Here is an 18,440-nt window from a genome sequence, read left to right as displayed (position 1 = left end):
TCAGTCTCTCTGTTACAACACCAACAGTGTACCTCAATAGTAAGAGCTCAGTCTCTCTGTTAACACACCAACAGTGGACCTCGATAGTAAGAGAGTTCAGTCTCTCTGTTACCACACCAACAGTGTATCTCAATAGTAAGAGAGTTCAGTCTCTCTGTTACTACACCAACAGTGTACTTCGATAGTAAGAGTTTTGTCTCTCTGTTACCACACCAACAGTGTACCTCAATAGTAAGAGAGTTCAGTCTCTCTGTTACCACACCAACAGTGTACCTCAATAGTAAGAGTTCTGTCTCTCTGTTACCACACCAACAGTGGACCTCGATAGTAAGAGAGTTCAGTCTCTCTGTTACCATACCAACAGTGTATCTCAATAGTAAGAGCTCATTCTCTGTTAACACACCAACAGTATACCTCAATAGTAAGAGTTCTATCTCTCTGTTACCACACCAACATGACAGTGGACCTCAATAGTAAGAGTTCTGTCTCTGTTAACACACCAACAGTGGACCTCAATAGTAAGAGCTCAGTCTCTCTGTTACCACCCCAACAGTGTACCTCAATAGTAAGAGAGTTCAGTCTCTGTTACCACACCAACAGTGGACCTCAATAGTAAGAGTTCTGTCTCTCTGTTACCACACCAACAGTGTACCTCAATAGTAAGAGTTCTGTCTCTCTGTTACCACACCAACAGTGGACCTCAATAGTAAGAGAGTTCAGTCTCTCTGTTACCACACCAACAGTATACCTCAATAGTAAGAGTTCAGTCTCTCTGTTACCACACCAACAGTGTACCTCAATAGTAAGAGTTCAGTCTCTGTTAACACACCAACAGTATACCTCAATAGTAAGAGTTCTATCTCTCTGTTACCACACCAACATGACAGTATACCTCAATAGTAAGAGTTCTGTCTCTCTGTTAACACACCAACAGTGTACCTCAATAGTAAGAGTTCTGTCTCTGTTACCACACCAACAGTGTACCTCAATAGTAAGAGTTCTGTCTCTGTTAACACACCAACAGTGTACCTCAATAGTAAGAGTTCTGTCTCTCTGTTATGTATTAATTACCACACCAACGTAAAGATTATCAGGTGCTATAGATCAAGTACTTGTTGACTGTTAAGATAACATAGGTGATCATGATATATTTGATGTCTCTGTATGATAGTTTCACTGTTGTGATAAAGGGAGATATAAGTTGATATAGTATGATTAAGTTATCAAAAGAGAAATAAAAGGGGCTTCTTCAATCTGATTTGTGTTGATTTTAAAGTTAGCATAGCTGTTATATTTTCTGTGATGGTCATTATACATTAAAGGTGTATGTACCAAATATTTTCATGTTAATTCACGGCAGGAAAAAACCTAGGTCCATTTGTCAGTAGATTTGGTCAGTGGGCAAGTAAGTATTGGTGACTTCGTATATTTCTTGTAAATGATACCATCCCGATTAGCAAGTGAAAGATTTCTTGTAATTTATACCATTCACTTGGAGTAAGTTAAATAGATACTACTAATTTTTTTTAATTGGACCACTATTTTTCATCTGTGGGCCTGCCCTGCAGGTAGGGCGTAAGAATTGTAACTGCTGCTCCCATTGCATGATCGTAAGAGGCGACTAAATTTGGGATCTTATCTTTTCTCTTCTTTCTGAACAACTTTCTTCTTCCTAATGTCTCCCTTGACAATGCCTCACTTTTGGCCTTTAGTTGAGCGTTCGCCGCTGTGAGGAAGGCTTTGGGTTCTGTCCCCTAGCCGAGACATACCACAGTCTTTAAAAATGGTAGCTAGTTGCTGCTCCTGCTTAGCGCTCAGCATATTTGGAGTGGGACGACTGGTTCGCCCGTTGTCAGTATGTGACTGGGTGGGGTGTCCTGCTGGGTGTCTTCGGCAGAATGCTTCAGTGATCATGAGGTAGCACTATAAATCGGCAAAAGTTCCGGCCTATCACAAGGAGACTTAACACGAACATACCGCAGCCTCCCAAAACACACATACGCACTCGCCACAAGCATGCATGTCGCACACACGGGAGGCCATCCTTAAATTACCTTAGCTGTTAATAGGATGTTAAACAAAATAAACCAATCCAAACCAAACATCCTTGGGCAAATACTTTTAAACCAAAACTTAAAACGTAACATAATTATATGGTATTATGTCAGATATGTCAATGAACATGTAGTATATCAGGTATGTCAAAGTACATGTTGTATTATGTCAGGTATGTCACATGTATATGTAGTATGTCAGATATGTCACATGTACATGTAGTATGTCAGATATGTCACATGTACATGTAGTATTATGTCAGGTATGTCACATGTACATGTTGTATGTCAGATATGTCACATGTACATGTAGTATTATGTCAGGTATGTCACATGTACATGTTGTATGTCAGATATGTCACATGTACATGTAGTATGTCAGATATGTCACATGTACATGTAGTATGTCAGATATGTCACATGTACATGTAGTTTGTCAGATATGTCACATGTACATGTAGTATTATGTCAGGTATGTCACATGTACATGTATGTCAGATATGTCACATGTACATGTATGTCAGATATGTCACATGTACATGTTGTATTATGTCAGATATGTCACATGTACATGTTGTATTATGTCAGATATGTCACATGTACATGTAGTATGTCAGATATGTCACATGTACATGTAGTATTATGTCAGGTATGTCACATGTACATGTAGTATTATGTCAGGTATGTCACATGTACATGTAGTATTATGTCAGGTATGTCACATGTACATGTAGTATGTCAGATATGTCACATGTACATGTTGTATTATGTCAGATATGTCACATGTACATGTAGTATTATGTCAGGTATGTCACATGTACATGTAGTATTATGTCAGGTATGTCACATGTACATGTAGTATTATGTCAGGTATGTCACATGTACATGTAGTATGTCAGATATGTCACATGTACATGTTGTATTATGTCAGATATGTCACATGTATATGTAGTATGTCAGATATGTCACATGCACCTGTTGTATTATGTAAGGTATGTCACATGTACATGTAGTATTATGTCAGGTATGTCACATGTACATGTAGTATTATGTCAGGTATGTCACATGTACATGTAGTATGTCAGATATGTCACATGTATATGTAGTATGTCAGATATGTCACATGTACATGTAGTATTATGTCAGGTATGTCACATGTATATGTAGTATGTCAGATATGTGACATGTACATGTAGTATTATGTCAGGTATGTCACATGTACATGTAGTATGTCAGATATGTCACATGTACATGTAGTATGTCAGATATGTCACATGTACATGTAGTGTGTCAGATATGTCACATGTACATGTAGTATTATGTCAGTTATGTCACATGTACATGTAGTATGTCAGATATGTCACATGCACCTGTTGTATTATGTCAGGTATGTCACATGTACATGTAGTATATCAGATATGTCACATGTACATGTAGTATTATGTCAGTTATGTCACATGCACCTGTTGTAGTATGTCAGATATGTCACATGTACATGTAGTATGTCAGATATGTCACATGTACATGTAGTATGTCAGATATGTCACATGTACATGTAGTTTGTCAGATATGTCACATGTACATGTAGTATTATGTCAGGTATGTCACATGTACATGTATGTCAGATATGTCACATGTACATGTATGTCAGATATGTCACATGTACATGTTGTATTATGTCAGATATGTCACATGTACATGTAGTATGTCAGATATGTCACATGTACATGTAGTATTATGTCAGGTATGTCACATGTACATGTATGTCAGATATGTCACATGTACATGTATGTCAGATATGTCACATGTACATGTATGTCAGGTATGTCACATGTACATGTATGTCAGGTATGTCACATGTACATGTATGTCAGATATGTCACATGTACATGTAGTATGTCAGATATGTCACATGTACATGTTGTATTATGTCAGGTATGTCACATGTACATGTAGTATTATGTCAGATATGTCACATGTACATGTAGTATTATGTCAGTTATGTCACATGTACATGTAGTGTGTCAGATATGTCACATGTACATGTAGTATTATGTCAGTTATGTCACATGCACCTGTTGTAGTATGTCAGATATGTGACATGTACATGTAGTATTATGTCAGGTATGTCACATGTACATGTAGTATGTCAGATATGTCACATGTACATGTATGTCAGATATGTCACATGTATATGTAGTATGTCAGATATGTCACATGTACATGTTGTATTATGTCAGATATGTCACATGTATATGTAGTATGTCAGATATGTCACATGCACCTGTTGTATTATGTAAGGTATGTCACATGTACATGTAGTATTATGTAAGGTATGTCACATGTACATGTAGTATTATGTCAGGTATGTCACATGTACATGTAGTATTATGTCAGGTATGTCACATGTACATGTAGTATGTCAGATATGTCACATGTACATGTAGTATGTCAGATATGTCACATGTACATGTAGTGTGTCAGATATGTGACATGTACATGTAGTATTATGTCAGGTATGTCACATGTACATGTAGTATGTCAGATATGTCACATGTACATGTAGTATGTCAGATATGTCACATGTACATGTAGTGTGTCAGATATGTCACATGTACATGTAGTATTATGTCAGGTATGTCACATGTACATGTAGTATATCAGATATGTCACATGTACATGTAGTATTATGTCAGTTATGTCACATGCACCTGTTGTAGTATGTCAGATATGTCACATGTACATGTAGTATGTCAGATATGTCACATATGTCACATGTACATGTAGTATTATGTCAGTTATGTCACATGTACATGTAGTATGTCAGATATGTCACATGCACCTGTTGTATTATGTCAAGTAGTCAAGTATCCAGGATATATCAAAGTTGATATATCAGAAGCCACCAAGTTTATACATTTTGTAGGTGAAATGATGTTTATTCTTGATCTATATATAGAGTAGTAGTTATGTACTCAAAGACCTGGTATATCAGATAACCGGCGAAGGTGTTGAGTGTGTTTTTTTATAAAAACTAATGATAAGACATGCACAAATAAGCTGTCATATAATACATGTATGAGGTAATGTTATTTTCATAGATCCAGAGTGGGCATCCTGTACTATAGGCATTTTCTTGTGTGAACGTTGTGCTGGGCTACACAGGAGTCTAGGTACCGACTACAGCCGTGTGAAGTCCATCCGACTAGACAACTGGGATACAGATCATGTCAAGGTCAGTGTTATCTATGTGTCAAGGTCAGTGTTACCTGTGTGTCAAGGTCAGTGTTACCTGTGTGTCAAGGTCAGTGTTATCTGTGTGTCAAGGTCAGTGTTACCTGTGTGTCAAGGTCAGTGTTATCTGTGTGTCAAGGTCAGTGTTATCTATGTGTCAAGGTCAGTGTTATCAGTGTGTCAAGGTCAGTGTTATCAGTGTGTCAAGGTCAGTGTTATCAGTGTGTCAAGGTCAGTGTTATCTGTGTGGCAAGGTCAGTGTTACCTGTGTGTCAAGGTCAGTGTTATCAGTGTGTCAAGGTCAGTGTTACCTGTGTGTCAAGGTCAGTGTTATCAATGTGTCAAGGTCAGTGTTATCTGTGTGTCAAGGTCAGTGTTATCTGTGTGTCAAGGTCAGTGTTACCTGTGTGTCAAGGTCAGTGTTATCTGTGTGTCAAGGTCAGTGTTACCTGTGTGTCAAGGTCAGTGTTACCTGTGTGTCAAAGTCAGTGTTACCTGTGTGTCAAGGTCAGTGTTATCTATGTGTGTGAACAAAGTCCCTTGTCATCCATGTGTCAGTGTTACATATACATTCTTATGTCAAGGTCATGCATCATTTGTGTCATTTGTGTCAATGTTAGTGTTACCTGTGGGTAAGGAGCGTCTGTATGTGTGGACAGTGTTACCTGTATGTGTGTGTGTGGACTGAAAAGTTTCACCTTTTGTTGTGGACAGTGTTAGCTGAGGGTGTGTGTGAGGAGAGTGTCACTTGTAGTTGTGGACATTGCTACCTTTGTGTGGACTGTCACCTGTGTGTGGACAGTGTACATGTCACCTGTGTGGAGTGTGGACAGTGTCACCTGTGTATGTGGACAGTGTCACCTGTGTATGGAGTACGGACTGTGTCACCTGTGTATGGACAGTGTCACCTGTGTGTGGAGTGTGGACAGTGTCACCTGTGTGTGGAGTGTGGACAGTGTCACCTGTGTGTGGAGTGTGGACAGTGTCACCTGTGTGTGTGTGGACAGTGTCACCAGTGTGTGTTTACACTGTCACCTGTGTGTGTGGACAGTGTCACCTATGTGTGTAGACAGTGTCACCTGTGTATGTGGACAGTGTCACCTGTGTGTGTAGACAGTGTCACCTGTGTGTGTAGACAGTGTCACCTGTGTGTGTGGACAGTGTCACCTGTGTGTGTGGACAGTGTCACCTGTGTGGGACAGTGTCACCTGTGTATGTGGACAGTGTCACCTGTGTGTGTAGACAGTGTCACCTGTGTGTGTAGACAGTGTCACCTGTGTGTGTGGACAGTGTCACCTGTGTGTGTGGACAGTGTCACCTGTGTGTTTGGACCATGTTACCCTGTGTGTTTGGACCATGTTACCTGTGTGGTTGGACCATATTACCTGTGTGTTTGGACCGTGTCACTGTGATACTGCTGTCCTTTCAGCACATGTAAATTGAATTACATGTAATTAAGTATATGTAAGTTTTACAAAGTATATACATGTACATGTATATGGTTATAGAGTGTTGGAGTGATAAAACAATTTGTGCGTTACTGCAAAATAGGTCAAGGTCAAATAGAGGATCAACAGAAACAATGTTTAATGTCTTCATTCTCCGATTTGAAGAGGACTTAATTGTGTATATTGAGGTTCTGCAGCATTGGATCATTGGGGCCTATTAGGGGAAGTAGAGATAAATCAATAGAAGGGTTGCTCCTAGTCGGGATTCGGCATTATCTTTCTTGAAGTGATCCTGAGATGGTCCTGACCAAGTGTTGTTATTTTTTGGGTCAGTCTGAAATTCAAGATGGCTACCATGATCACCATTTTGAACAACAGATTTCAAATTTCTCAAGATCCACCATTGGAATTCAGCTCAAGCTTGTCTAGAATGATCCTGAAATTGTACTGATCATGTGTTATTTTCAGGGTTAGAGATCCAAGATAGGTGCCATGGCCAACAGTACCACTATACTTGCTGCATGAGTATATATACCGGTACTGCAATTATATAATTATTGTACTAGGATCTATAATGTCAGATGACCATTTAAACCCCATGGGTGTCTTGTATAAATAGGGTATCATATTGTGGTTATTAATCAAATTTCATCTAAATGTGTTAAATTATGCAAACAAAACCTGTATATTGTTTTATAACTTTGTACTGTTTGTTGTAGAATATGGAAGCTATGGGTAATGAGAAAGCCAATGCTTTACATGAAAAGCACAGGCCTGCCTTCTATAAAAAACCTACAAGGAGTGATCCTCCGTAAGTTTTCACCTGTCTATAGGTATTGATAATGATTATGTGTCTAAATCATTCCAGCTGTATAAAGGAACAGAAGTTAATTAATGTAGATCTGGATAGTCTGGATGTTATATATTGATATTGGCTTATTTTAAGATGTTGAAAAGCAGCATTTAATATATCAAAATAAGTTCAGAAGACAATGAATGTAAACCTTCCACTCTATAATTTGACAAAAGAATGACAGAGATCAAATTAAGATTTTAACCAAATCAAATCATCTGATGTTGACCAAAAAAAATTTCAATTTTCAATTTTCCAGGCACTGAATATCCAAATTTATGGTATATTATGTCTTAGGAATAGCTATTATAACAAACTTACATTCATTTTTAGAATCTTACACAAAGAATGGGTCAATGCCAAGTACAGTAGAAAAGAATTTGATGTTGTTGACAAACAGTTGAGCTATACCTCTTCAACAAAAGAAGGCATTTTAATGAAGAGAGGAAAGGATGACAAGAAATACAATCGCAGGAAATTTATTCTTTCTCGGTCGGAGAATAAGATGATTTATTACCCAAAGGATACGATTGTAAGTTAGAGTGAATATGTTGTTGATTCATGGAGAAACTGCAGGGAGTATGAACATTTTCTTATTTAGGAAGATTTATCATTACTTTGGCTTGCCAGAAGAAGTAATTAAATGTACCATTATTAAGGTTCTATTTTTTCTGTCATTTTCACAAGAAAATCACACTTGATTGGGAATGTTCATGACATTGAATTTGTAGTAGACTCAGCTCATGAAGACAATCTTGTGTGCAAAGAAAAGCCAGCCAAAGAAATTGACTAATCCTCAATTTATTAGGTATACTGAAATGATTTCTATTTGGAAACTTGGATTTTCTACTTCCACAGAATACTCACTTCAATAACATGTCATCAGTCAAAATACTCACTTCAATAACATTTCATCAGTCAAGGTCACAGAATACTCACTACATTAACATTTCATCAGTCAAGGTCACAGAATACTCACTACATTTACATGTCATCAGTCAATGTCATAGAATACTCACTACATTAACATGTCATCTGTCAAGGTCACAGAATACTCACTACATTAACATGTCATCAGTCAATGTCATAGAATACTCACTACATTAACATGTCATCTGTCAAGGTCACAGAATACTCACTACATTAACATGTCATCTGTCAAGGTCACAGAATACTCACTACATTAACATGTCATCTGTCAAGGTCACAGAATACTCACTACATTAACATGTCATCTGTCAAGGTCATAGAATACTCACTACATTAACATGTCATCAGTCAATGTCATGATACATTAACATGTCATCTGTCAAGGTCACAGAATACTCACTACATTAACATGTCATCAGTCAAGGTCACAGAATACTCGATACATTAACATGTCATCTGTCAAGGTCAGAACTGACTGGAGGGATTACCTTGGTAGTATTGCCTCTTAATCAAATCCCCTTTAATGCTCTCAATACATAAAACCAAGTTGATTTTATAGAAGGAGTTTTTCATTGTATAATGCATGGTGAATAAATGCTAATTCAGTTTTTCCAAACTAGTATGTCTCCAGTACACATTGATCATTAGTACAATTTTGATGTTATATTAGTACAATTTTGATGTTATATTTTTCAGACTTCCAGTACCAAGCCGAAAGCAGAGATCTGTTTAGATGATATTAATTTAGTGTTTGTACCAGACAAAATGCAACATGCCAATGGTATGCAGATCTCGTACTTGCTGAAGGGCTCAACCAGGAATATATTTGTGTACACCGATGATTCCAAGGTATGGTACATCAAAATGGACATTTTTATTTATACAAAGGACACCAAGGCAATGATACCATTTCAACTGAGAAAAAAAACCTACAAGAGAGTAATGTTTCTTATATACAGTAAACCTTCAGTCTGTCGGTACAAAATCAAATAAATATTGATGATCCTGCTGGAATTATGAAAGATTATTCTTAAAAAAATAAGTAGGAGTTTGAACTATCCGAGTCAATATCGTCTAAAAGAGTAAACCAAGACACAAATATGACCTGTAACCTGGCATATATAGGCATGTCCAATGTAAATCTGATACATGACGATGGCCACCTGAACAATGACACATTTATAAATGAGTGAAATGAGGGTAACTATTTAATTCAATGTTAATTGATCATTAAACTGACTTCATTTCGGATAATTAAGACGGATATATTAATTGTGAAGCAGCTAGCTCAGGCATTGTATACAAGTGTAGCTATAGGCCCCTAAACAGTACACATTTCACATAAGTACCTTGTATAAGACACATAAATGTTGAGTCTCCGCTTTGATATATGTCTTATTAGGACCAGAAACTATTTATATGTTATTTAGTAATGAATCGTCTGTTTAATTTATTGAAAACACAGTCTTCTAAACTTGTTAATTGCATTTATGAAAGCACAACTGTAAATATAGGTCAAACTTTATGCTAGTAAAATTAGTTAAGAACATCAACATGTCTGATTTTAAATTGCTCTGTTGTATTATCTACCAAACTTATATGACAACTTCAAAATTACCCATCATTAATCGGGACACCTGTGGATTGTTTTGACTGGACATGACCGGATGGCCGATCCTTTCACTTGAATCAGAGACATATATAGAGAGATAAGTAACATCGCTATTTCCCCGTACAAGTGGTGGCTCCCTTTATTCGTGACCACTCAAGCATATCCCTTATCGAGAGCGCCCTGTCCCCTATCAAACACACGCGAGCACAGGTAAATCAGGCTTTGCGCATGTGTGTATCGATGTACTGGAACTTATTCGACATGTTCTGGTTAATCCGCCATTACATCAGACCAAAACATCGTCATTTTAAATACACACAAAAAGCACATCGTTTTATTTTGGCCACTACAAAAGTTACCACATTAACCAAAAACTATCAAACTTATGGGATATAGTCTTATTGATCATGCACATTGTTGTCATTTATCCGTATTTTCGAAAATCCATTGGGTCCTATTCGACATGTCCTAGCAGCCATTACGTCAGACCAAAACATCGTCAATTTTAAACGCACACAAAAAGCACATCGTTTTATCTAGGCCACTACAAAAGTTACCACATTAACCAAAATTTTCATACTTATTGAATGTGGTCTTGTTTATCATGCACATTGTTGTCATTTATCCGTATTCTCGAAAACCCCATAGGGACGTTTAGAAAATTGGAGATTCCCGCCGATCTTTCCTGCGGTGTGCTTGACTTTCATACTCAAAATACAAACACTTGGACAGCAAATTGTGATATATTTCATATTGATGACACTTCTGCACTTTGATATTAATAAAATTAAAGCACATAATTGGATCTTGGTGATGATTTCAAATAGAAATTATCGATAATTATGTGTCTGGTTATCAAGTTTTCTCCAATATGGCGTCTAGTGAAGACTGAACCGAGCGACCGCAAAGGATTGTGGGAAGGTCAGGGGCCACCATGTAGACATAAGGGCAAATAGAGAGCTGCCAATCTCTCTACATATGTCTCTGCTTGAATGCAAAAGACACCTTGCATGACCTGTCTAACTAGCATTAGATTGTTGGTTTACAGGTAATTGTACATTGATTGGCAATAATTAAGATATGTCCATTCCACATTAGATAATTCAAATACTTACCTTATACTGTGACAATACACAAATGATTTCACATGTTATTTATAATGTACATTGTCGGGGCCTGAAGTTGCAATCAGCAGTCTTGTGTGTGATGTATTTTTTCAATGTAAAAAAACTGAACCAGCACTAAATACTGTGGCATGTATTTATGTTTTTCTGTCACAGATGTACCACAATGATCCCACATAACCCATTGTGTCCATTGATCATAAAGTCTGGCATTTTTTCCTGGCCTGATCGTTGCAAGCTTTCTATGGAGTTTGCCGAAAAAATCTCACTTTACATTCTTCATTTGATAAGTTCAGACTATCCAAAATAGGGTCAGTTATAAACAATCGGAGTTCAAACTAACACTAGCTAGAATATTATTGTTTTTATATTGAAAAAAATAAATGTTCGACCTATCCACCGATTCAAACTGACCAGAGGTTTACTGTATATTGGGAATACTTAATATATGCTCAACCAGATAATTTTAACTAGAGGTATGTGATTCCATTATTTGAGGATAATTATATTTTCATATTGTGTTGAACAAATGTATTTTAACTAAACTTTTGATTTGGCAGGATATAGTTGATTGGTATCTAGCTATTCGGGCAGCCAAATTGGAGCGGCGGAGGATAGCCTTCCCAGACAGGGATGAAAAAGATGTAAGGAAGAAGTGAACAAATATTACTGTTCAAAATCTCCTAATCAAGTAAATTAGAAGAGTATAAAGTATTTTGATATCAATATACAAAAATATGTAATTATATGATGTAGATTTAAGATTTGGATTTAAAATATCAAAGAAATAAAATTATATCAATGAAGTGGAGCATTCCTACCTATTAGTAACAGTCATTTGTATAGAGGCTGTAAAAATATTTATTTCTTTACTCGTCAGTTTGAGTATCAAACAACTTCAAAGAAAGGTCCCTCATAATAATAAAACAGAAAAGGTTGCTTTCAATATCAACAAATAGAATGTAACATAATCCCTTTCAAATCCACTATAGACTGTAAATTAAGATGGTTTCAATATACAATTTACATGTAGAATAATACACAGGATTATAAGTACAAACAAATATCTACATATGATAAACCTAAAGGACTCTCCATTATGTACTTTTTGTAACCGTCATACAGAAACTAAAGTCCACATTTTTTGGGAATGCAGACTAGTAGCAATCTTCTGGGAAGATTTCAAAGTATGGCTATATGATGATACTTTAACTAATTTACAATTACATGTTACGGATGTAATCTTGGGAAAGTTACATAAAGATCAAGAAGTCAAATATCTCAATACGTTAGTATTAATAGCAAAATTCCATATTTATAAACAAAAAATTAAAAATTGTCTCCCCTGTATTAATGGATTCATAAAAGAACTAGATTTGTATCTAAAAACAGAGGAGGTAATTTACAAAAACAACATGGAGTATGATAGTTTTGTGAAAAAATGGTCTATATAAGTGAATAATTTTTCAGATCTTCTTCACACATATCATAACATGTACTTAAAAGTAAGTCAAAAGTTTTTCTTTTTTTATACCTTTAAACACAATATATTAAAATGAGAGAAAGCGTGAGTGGAAGGTTGTTTGTTTGTTTGTCTCTGTATTCCAAAAAAAACCAACCAATCCTTTTTTTTTTCTATTCATCACTTAATATGTATTGTACATCTTACTGCTGTAATGATATGTCTGTATTATTATACCATGTAATATAATGTACCTGTATGTATACTATATGTAAAAGGATGAATAAAAAGGATTTCAAAACTGAAAAACAAATAGAATGTAGAATGGAAACAGGTAGTACTCTCAGCATCTACCAACAACAGGTGACAGAGTGCTACAGGGCCCATTGTATATTTCAGCTGGCTGAAGATTTGACACAGCTGTATTAATGGATTCATAAAAGAACTAGATTTGTATCTAAAAACAGAGGAGGTAATTTACAAAAACAACATGGAGTATGATAGTTTTGTGAAAAAATGGTCTATATAAGTGAATAATTTTTCAGATCTTCTTCACACATATCATAACATGTACTTAAAAGTAAGTCAAAAGTTTTTCTTTTTTTATACCTTTAAACACAATATATTAAAATGAGAGAAAGCGTGAGTGGAAGGTTGTTTGTTTGTTTGTCTCTGTATTCCAAAAAAAACCAACCAATCCTTTTTTTTTTCTATTCATCACTTAATATGTATTGTACATCTTACTGCTGTAATGATATGTCTGTATTATTATACCATGTAATATAATGTACCTGTATGTATACTATATGTAAAAGGATGAATAAAAAGGATTTCAAAACTGAAAAACAAATAGAATGTAGAATGGAAACAGGTAGTACTCTCAGCATCTACCAACAACAGGTGACAGAGTGCTACAGGGCCCATTGTATATTTCAGCTGGCTGAAGATTTGACACAAGATTTTCTAATGGAGGGCTATTTAAGTAAGATGGGACCAAGAAATGAACCCTTCAAGAGGCGATGGTTCTCTCTGGATAAGAGAAAGCTAATGTACTATGAAGATAAATTGGTAAGCTTTATACCTGACTAATTGATAGATGTAAAAAACATTAACAATATAAAACTGAAAAAATGTGAAAAATACAATATTATACTCCCTGGGGTACAAGTAAATGCCAACATGTAAAATGCCAGTTTTCTCTGGATAAGAGCATTAATTCTAACTCACCTGGCCAGAAGGGCCAAGTGAGCTTATGTTGTGGTCCGGCGTACGTCTGTCGTCAATATTTCATTCAAACAACTTCTCAAGAACCAAGAGACCCAGGGGCCTGATATTGGATCTGTAGCATGCTGGGGTGAAGGACTACCAAGTTTATTAAAATGAATGACCTTGACCTGCATTCAAGGCCACAGGGGTCAAATGTGCTTAAATCTTTAAACAATGTCTGCCAATACATGTATTCGATAGGCTCAGGGACATGATATAAATTTGGCCTGTAGCAAGCATGTTGGAGTGAAGTGTTACCAAATTTGTTCAAATGAACCTTGAAATACACAGTAACAGTGATAAATTTTTCTTAAATATTCAAACAAGTTCTTCTCAATAACCAAGAGGCCTAGAGGCCTTATGTTCAGCTTGTTACATCCTTGGATGAAGGGCTACCTGATTTGTTTAAATGAATGTCCTTGACTTATATCCAGGGTCACAAGGGTTTAGTTATTTAAAACAATCAAACAAGTTCTTCTGAAAACTCAAAAGTTTAAGAGTGATTACATTTGTCCAGTGACATGCTGGGATGAATGACTGCCCACCAGGAGCATTGATATTCAAATGAATGACTTTAATATATTTTTAAGGTTGTTAAAGGGAAAGGTGTTTCACCTTAAACCCACTTCTCGGATTAATGCCAGGTGAGAAATACAGGCCCGTTGAGCCTCTTGTTTGTTGAAGACTGTGATCTCTGTTCACAGTAAGGTATTGGATCGTGTTTTCTGTTTTACATGTATTTAGTGTGTTTTATATGTACAGTAATTACTGAGCTAGTTACAGTGTTAAACTCTATATGTTACAGAATCCTTTCCCGAAAGGTGAGCGGTTTATAGGTCATCGTGATGGAGGGTTTTCTGTGAGTATGAGAGCAGCAGATGTCCGAGTTCCACATGGATATACATTCACACTGCATATGCCTAACCGTGACTTTATCCTGTGTGCAGAAACACGGGAGGATATGGATCAGTGGATATGTGCCCTACAGAGAGTCATAGAAACTCCCCTAACACCACAAGACACAAAAGGTAATTACACTCACTTTCATAGATATACCCTTCACTCCGCATGATACCAAAGGTTATGACATGAAATCATAGATATACCCTTCACTCCACATGATACCAAAGGTTATGACACCAAATCATAGATATACCCTTCACTCCACATTATATCAAATTTAATGACATGAAATCAAAGATAAACCCTTCACTCTGCATGATATCAAATGTAATGACATGAAATCATAGATATACCCTTCACTCCACATTATATCAAATTTAATGACATGAAATCATAGATATACCCTTCACTCCACATTATATCAAATTTAATGACATGAAATCATAGATATACCCTTAACTTTACAAAAGTAGAATGGAAACTTTATTTATTTTACAACAATTGTAAAACAAGTCATATCAACTTGATATTAACCCCCACACTTGTTGGCCTGGATATTAACCCCCACACTTGTTGGCCTGGATATTAACCCCCACACTTGTTGGCCTGGATGAGATTGCGTGAAGGGTCTTACTGTAGAAGGAAACTGGAGTACCCGGGGAAAATCCTGAGTGGTCGTGCAGGCAACCTCATACCTTTTTATGTCTGATTGGGGAATCAGATCTTGGGCCATAGTTGTCAGTTATCTACAATGAATTGTTCTTTAATAGTATCAGTACCCAATTCTTAATTCTTATTGTAAAATGCTACCATTCACAGTGCTGACTTTCTCTAATATACGACTGAGGTTTATCTAATAATAATGTTCATGTTGGCTGTTTGTGGAGAACACAAACATATGATATTACTATGTAATATTCTTGTACAGTCTAATAGCAGAGCTCTAAGCATGAGTCGATCCATCATTAACATGACATTTGCTGGCTCGTTAAGACAAGGATTTTAGTATGGCCTTGGATGGAGATGTATTCTTAAGAAGATATGGTATACACTTATGATGGTATATATTTTTTTGTTTACAGTGGCCTCACAGTTGGTACATAAGAGACATGAATCCTTCATTACTATGAAGAAGTAACCTGACAAGTGGATTTTAGACACAACAGGGAAACATCTCTATAGCTAGGAATGTTTTGTACGAGTGCCACTCCTTACGGCCACACCAGGACAGTGGCAACAGAGGGGATACTGTGTCATACAGTCGCCTCACATTCCCAAGGACAATGGCAACAGAGAGGACTGTATATATTCCCAGTGACAGAGGTGATGATGTGCCACATGGTGGTTATATCCGGGGTAGCCACATATCTGGAGTGGTGGCAATACATACACAAAGTGATAACCAAGTGTGGCCACCAATCTATGTGATCATTACATTGATATTGATGTGTACAATTGTGATGCTAGTAACTCATTAACTGGCATATGCTGAATTGGTATCTAGCTACACATACTGTTGTTGTATGTAATCAAATGCTGCAGGCTCTACCTGATATTATTCTACAAGTTACAGAAGAATTGGTTGGAGGCTACAGAGAACAAAGACTAACAATGATTAAGACATAAAGATTTTATAATTTAGTTTATTGACAAATTAATTGATTAAGTTTTGTAGTCTGGATATTGAACTGATAACTGATATTATAGCAAAGACAGTTAAAAAAAACGGTGTTGGTTTCCAATGCTGCAGCAAAGACCTGTTTAATTTTGGGGTCAGGGCAATTAACAAAATGATGTTCATGGTAAATTAGAAAGATAGCTACAAACTCTACTACTGGCACACACAAAGGATAATTAATAGATATCAGAGTATTGGAGAAATTATATTACGTATTATGGTATTATATATGCAGTCAAACTTGTCGTATATGACCTTCCAAGGGAGGCAATAATGAAGGTCACACATGACATTAATCCAGGTTCAGGTCACTGCTATAGTAAATAGCATCAGGGAGGAGCTAATACAGTCACATATGAGAGGAAGTCACTAATTCAGGTGTTCGCTAACACAAGTTTGACTGTATGTTATTTCTAAGTATAATATATGCATATATCGTAAATTTTCTAAATATTCGCAAAAAGTAATAAGATTTTATTTAAGTCTTAAATGCTTATGATGCAGTAATTATTTCAACACAGCGCCATCTTGCAGAACGAGTTAGATTTTCAGTACAGTATAATTCCGGAGTTTAAGCTGTTCTTATAACCTTTTGAAGCATAGAAAACAAAAAAGTTATTTCCAGATATTGTATTCAAACAATATAGAAGGACTTGGTTTAATCTGAAAAAGAACCTCGCTTATAAAATACCCATTGCAACCTCTCACCTCTCCCTAGTTTATTGGTGTGGAAAAGATTAATTTGATAGTGATCTTTAGTATGGTATCTTTATCAAACATTAAAAGTTAATATCATAAAAAAAAAAAAAACCAGGAAATTGTCCGAGACATTATTTTGAAAACATTTGAAATAACTAACAATTATTAATGTAAATCTGTGTATCTATTGTAGTTCAGTGAAAATACAGTCTGTTGTTATCTTCAATAAGATTCATCAACTTGGAGATATTTATATACCAGGTTTATCTTTACACAAACAATATATGTTAACAAGGAGACCAGTTGGTCTTGAAACCATGCAACGACACTTGTACGGATTGGTATGTATAGTGTTTGTGTATAAAGATAAACCTTGTATATACAGCAAACAGTTGCTATTTCATTATCCCTTGAAAAGAATCAAAGATAACCATGCAAACGTTGAAACTAACAGAGAATTAATAACTATTTTTCAGAAAAAAATCTTGTGTAGGGTCTTATAGATATTGCAAACATTAGAAATCAATTGAGGAAATGATGGAAGGGTATAGGGTCTTATAGACAGTGCCAGTGTCGAATAAACAGTGTTGGGGTCAGATGGACAGTGTTAGGGTCTTGATAGACAGTGCCAGTGTCGAATAAACAGTGTTTGGGGTCAGATGGACAGTGTTAGGGTCAGATAGACAGTGTTAGGGTCTTATAGACAGTGTTAGGGTCTTATAGACAGTGTTAGGGTCAGATAGACAGTGCCAGGGTCGGATAGACAGTGTCAGAATAAAGATTTGATAGAGGAAATGCTGGGATGGTGTAAGTAGCCGGAGACTTACTGAATAAACTGAGAACATAGTTGGGGAGAGTGTGGGACTGGATTCTCTGTGTTAATTTAAAGTGACCAGCATTTTTATGACAGTACATTTTCTCAATATTTTATTGAAATATAACATTCCAGGTCATGTCATTCCTTACTTAACAAACCTCTTTTGTTTTCTTGAACTTATAATTAAGATATCCAATTCCTTTGCTAATTTTTTTTATCAGCTTGAAATAAGGTAGAGTATGGTTATAATGTTTACAGACCTTGAACAGTTCTTTTTCTGGTTCTTTTTTTTGTTTTGTGTTTTAACCTTATAAAATGTACAGAGATAACTATAGGTTGTGGGCCATTTGCAAAAAAAAA

General features: G+C 36.1%; 1 protein-coding gene across 2 annotated transcripts in view; it reads left to right on the top strand.

Moving 5' to 3' along the window:
• The window catches only part of LOC117326424 (arf-GAP with dual PH domain-containing protein 1-like), a 23,791-nt gene extending 5,351 nt beyond the window's left edge, over window positions 1–18,440 (top strand). For both annotated transcript variants that reach the window (XM_033883176.1, XM_033883184.1), the window contains 8 exons: window positions 5,156–5,289; window positions 7,456–7,547; window positions 7,923–8,121; window positions 9,216–9,368; window positions 11,816–11,899; window positions 13,654–13,785; window positions 14,789–15,011; window positions 15,969–18,440. In XM_033883176.1, coding sequence (XP_033739067.1) covers window positions 5,156–5,289; window positions 7,456–7,547; window positions 7,923–8,121; window positions 9,216–9,368; window positions 11,816–11,899; window positions 13,654–13,785; window positions 14,789–15,011; window positions 15,969–16,024 — 1,073 coding nt within the window. In that variant the 3' untranslated portion in view covers window positions 16,025–18,440. The remainder of the gene's footprint in view (window positions 1–5,155; window positions 5,290–7,455; window positions 7,548–7,922; window positions 8,122–9,215; window positions 9,369–11,815; window positions 11,900–13,653; window positions 13,786–14,788; window positions 15,012–15,968) is intronic.

This window comes from Pecten maximus, chromosome 1, assembly GCF_902652985.1.
Source record: "Pecten maximus chromosome 1, xPecMax1.1, whole genome shotgun sequence".
Classification (NCBI taxonomy): domain Eukaryota; kingdom Metazoa; phylum Mollusca; class Bivalvia; order Pectinida; family Pectinidae; genus Pecten; species Pecten maximus.
Note: the sequence above shows the minus strand (reverse complement) of the source record. Positions and strands in the feature narration are given on the sequence as shown.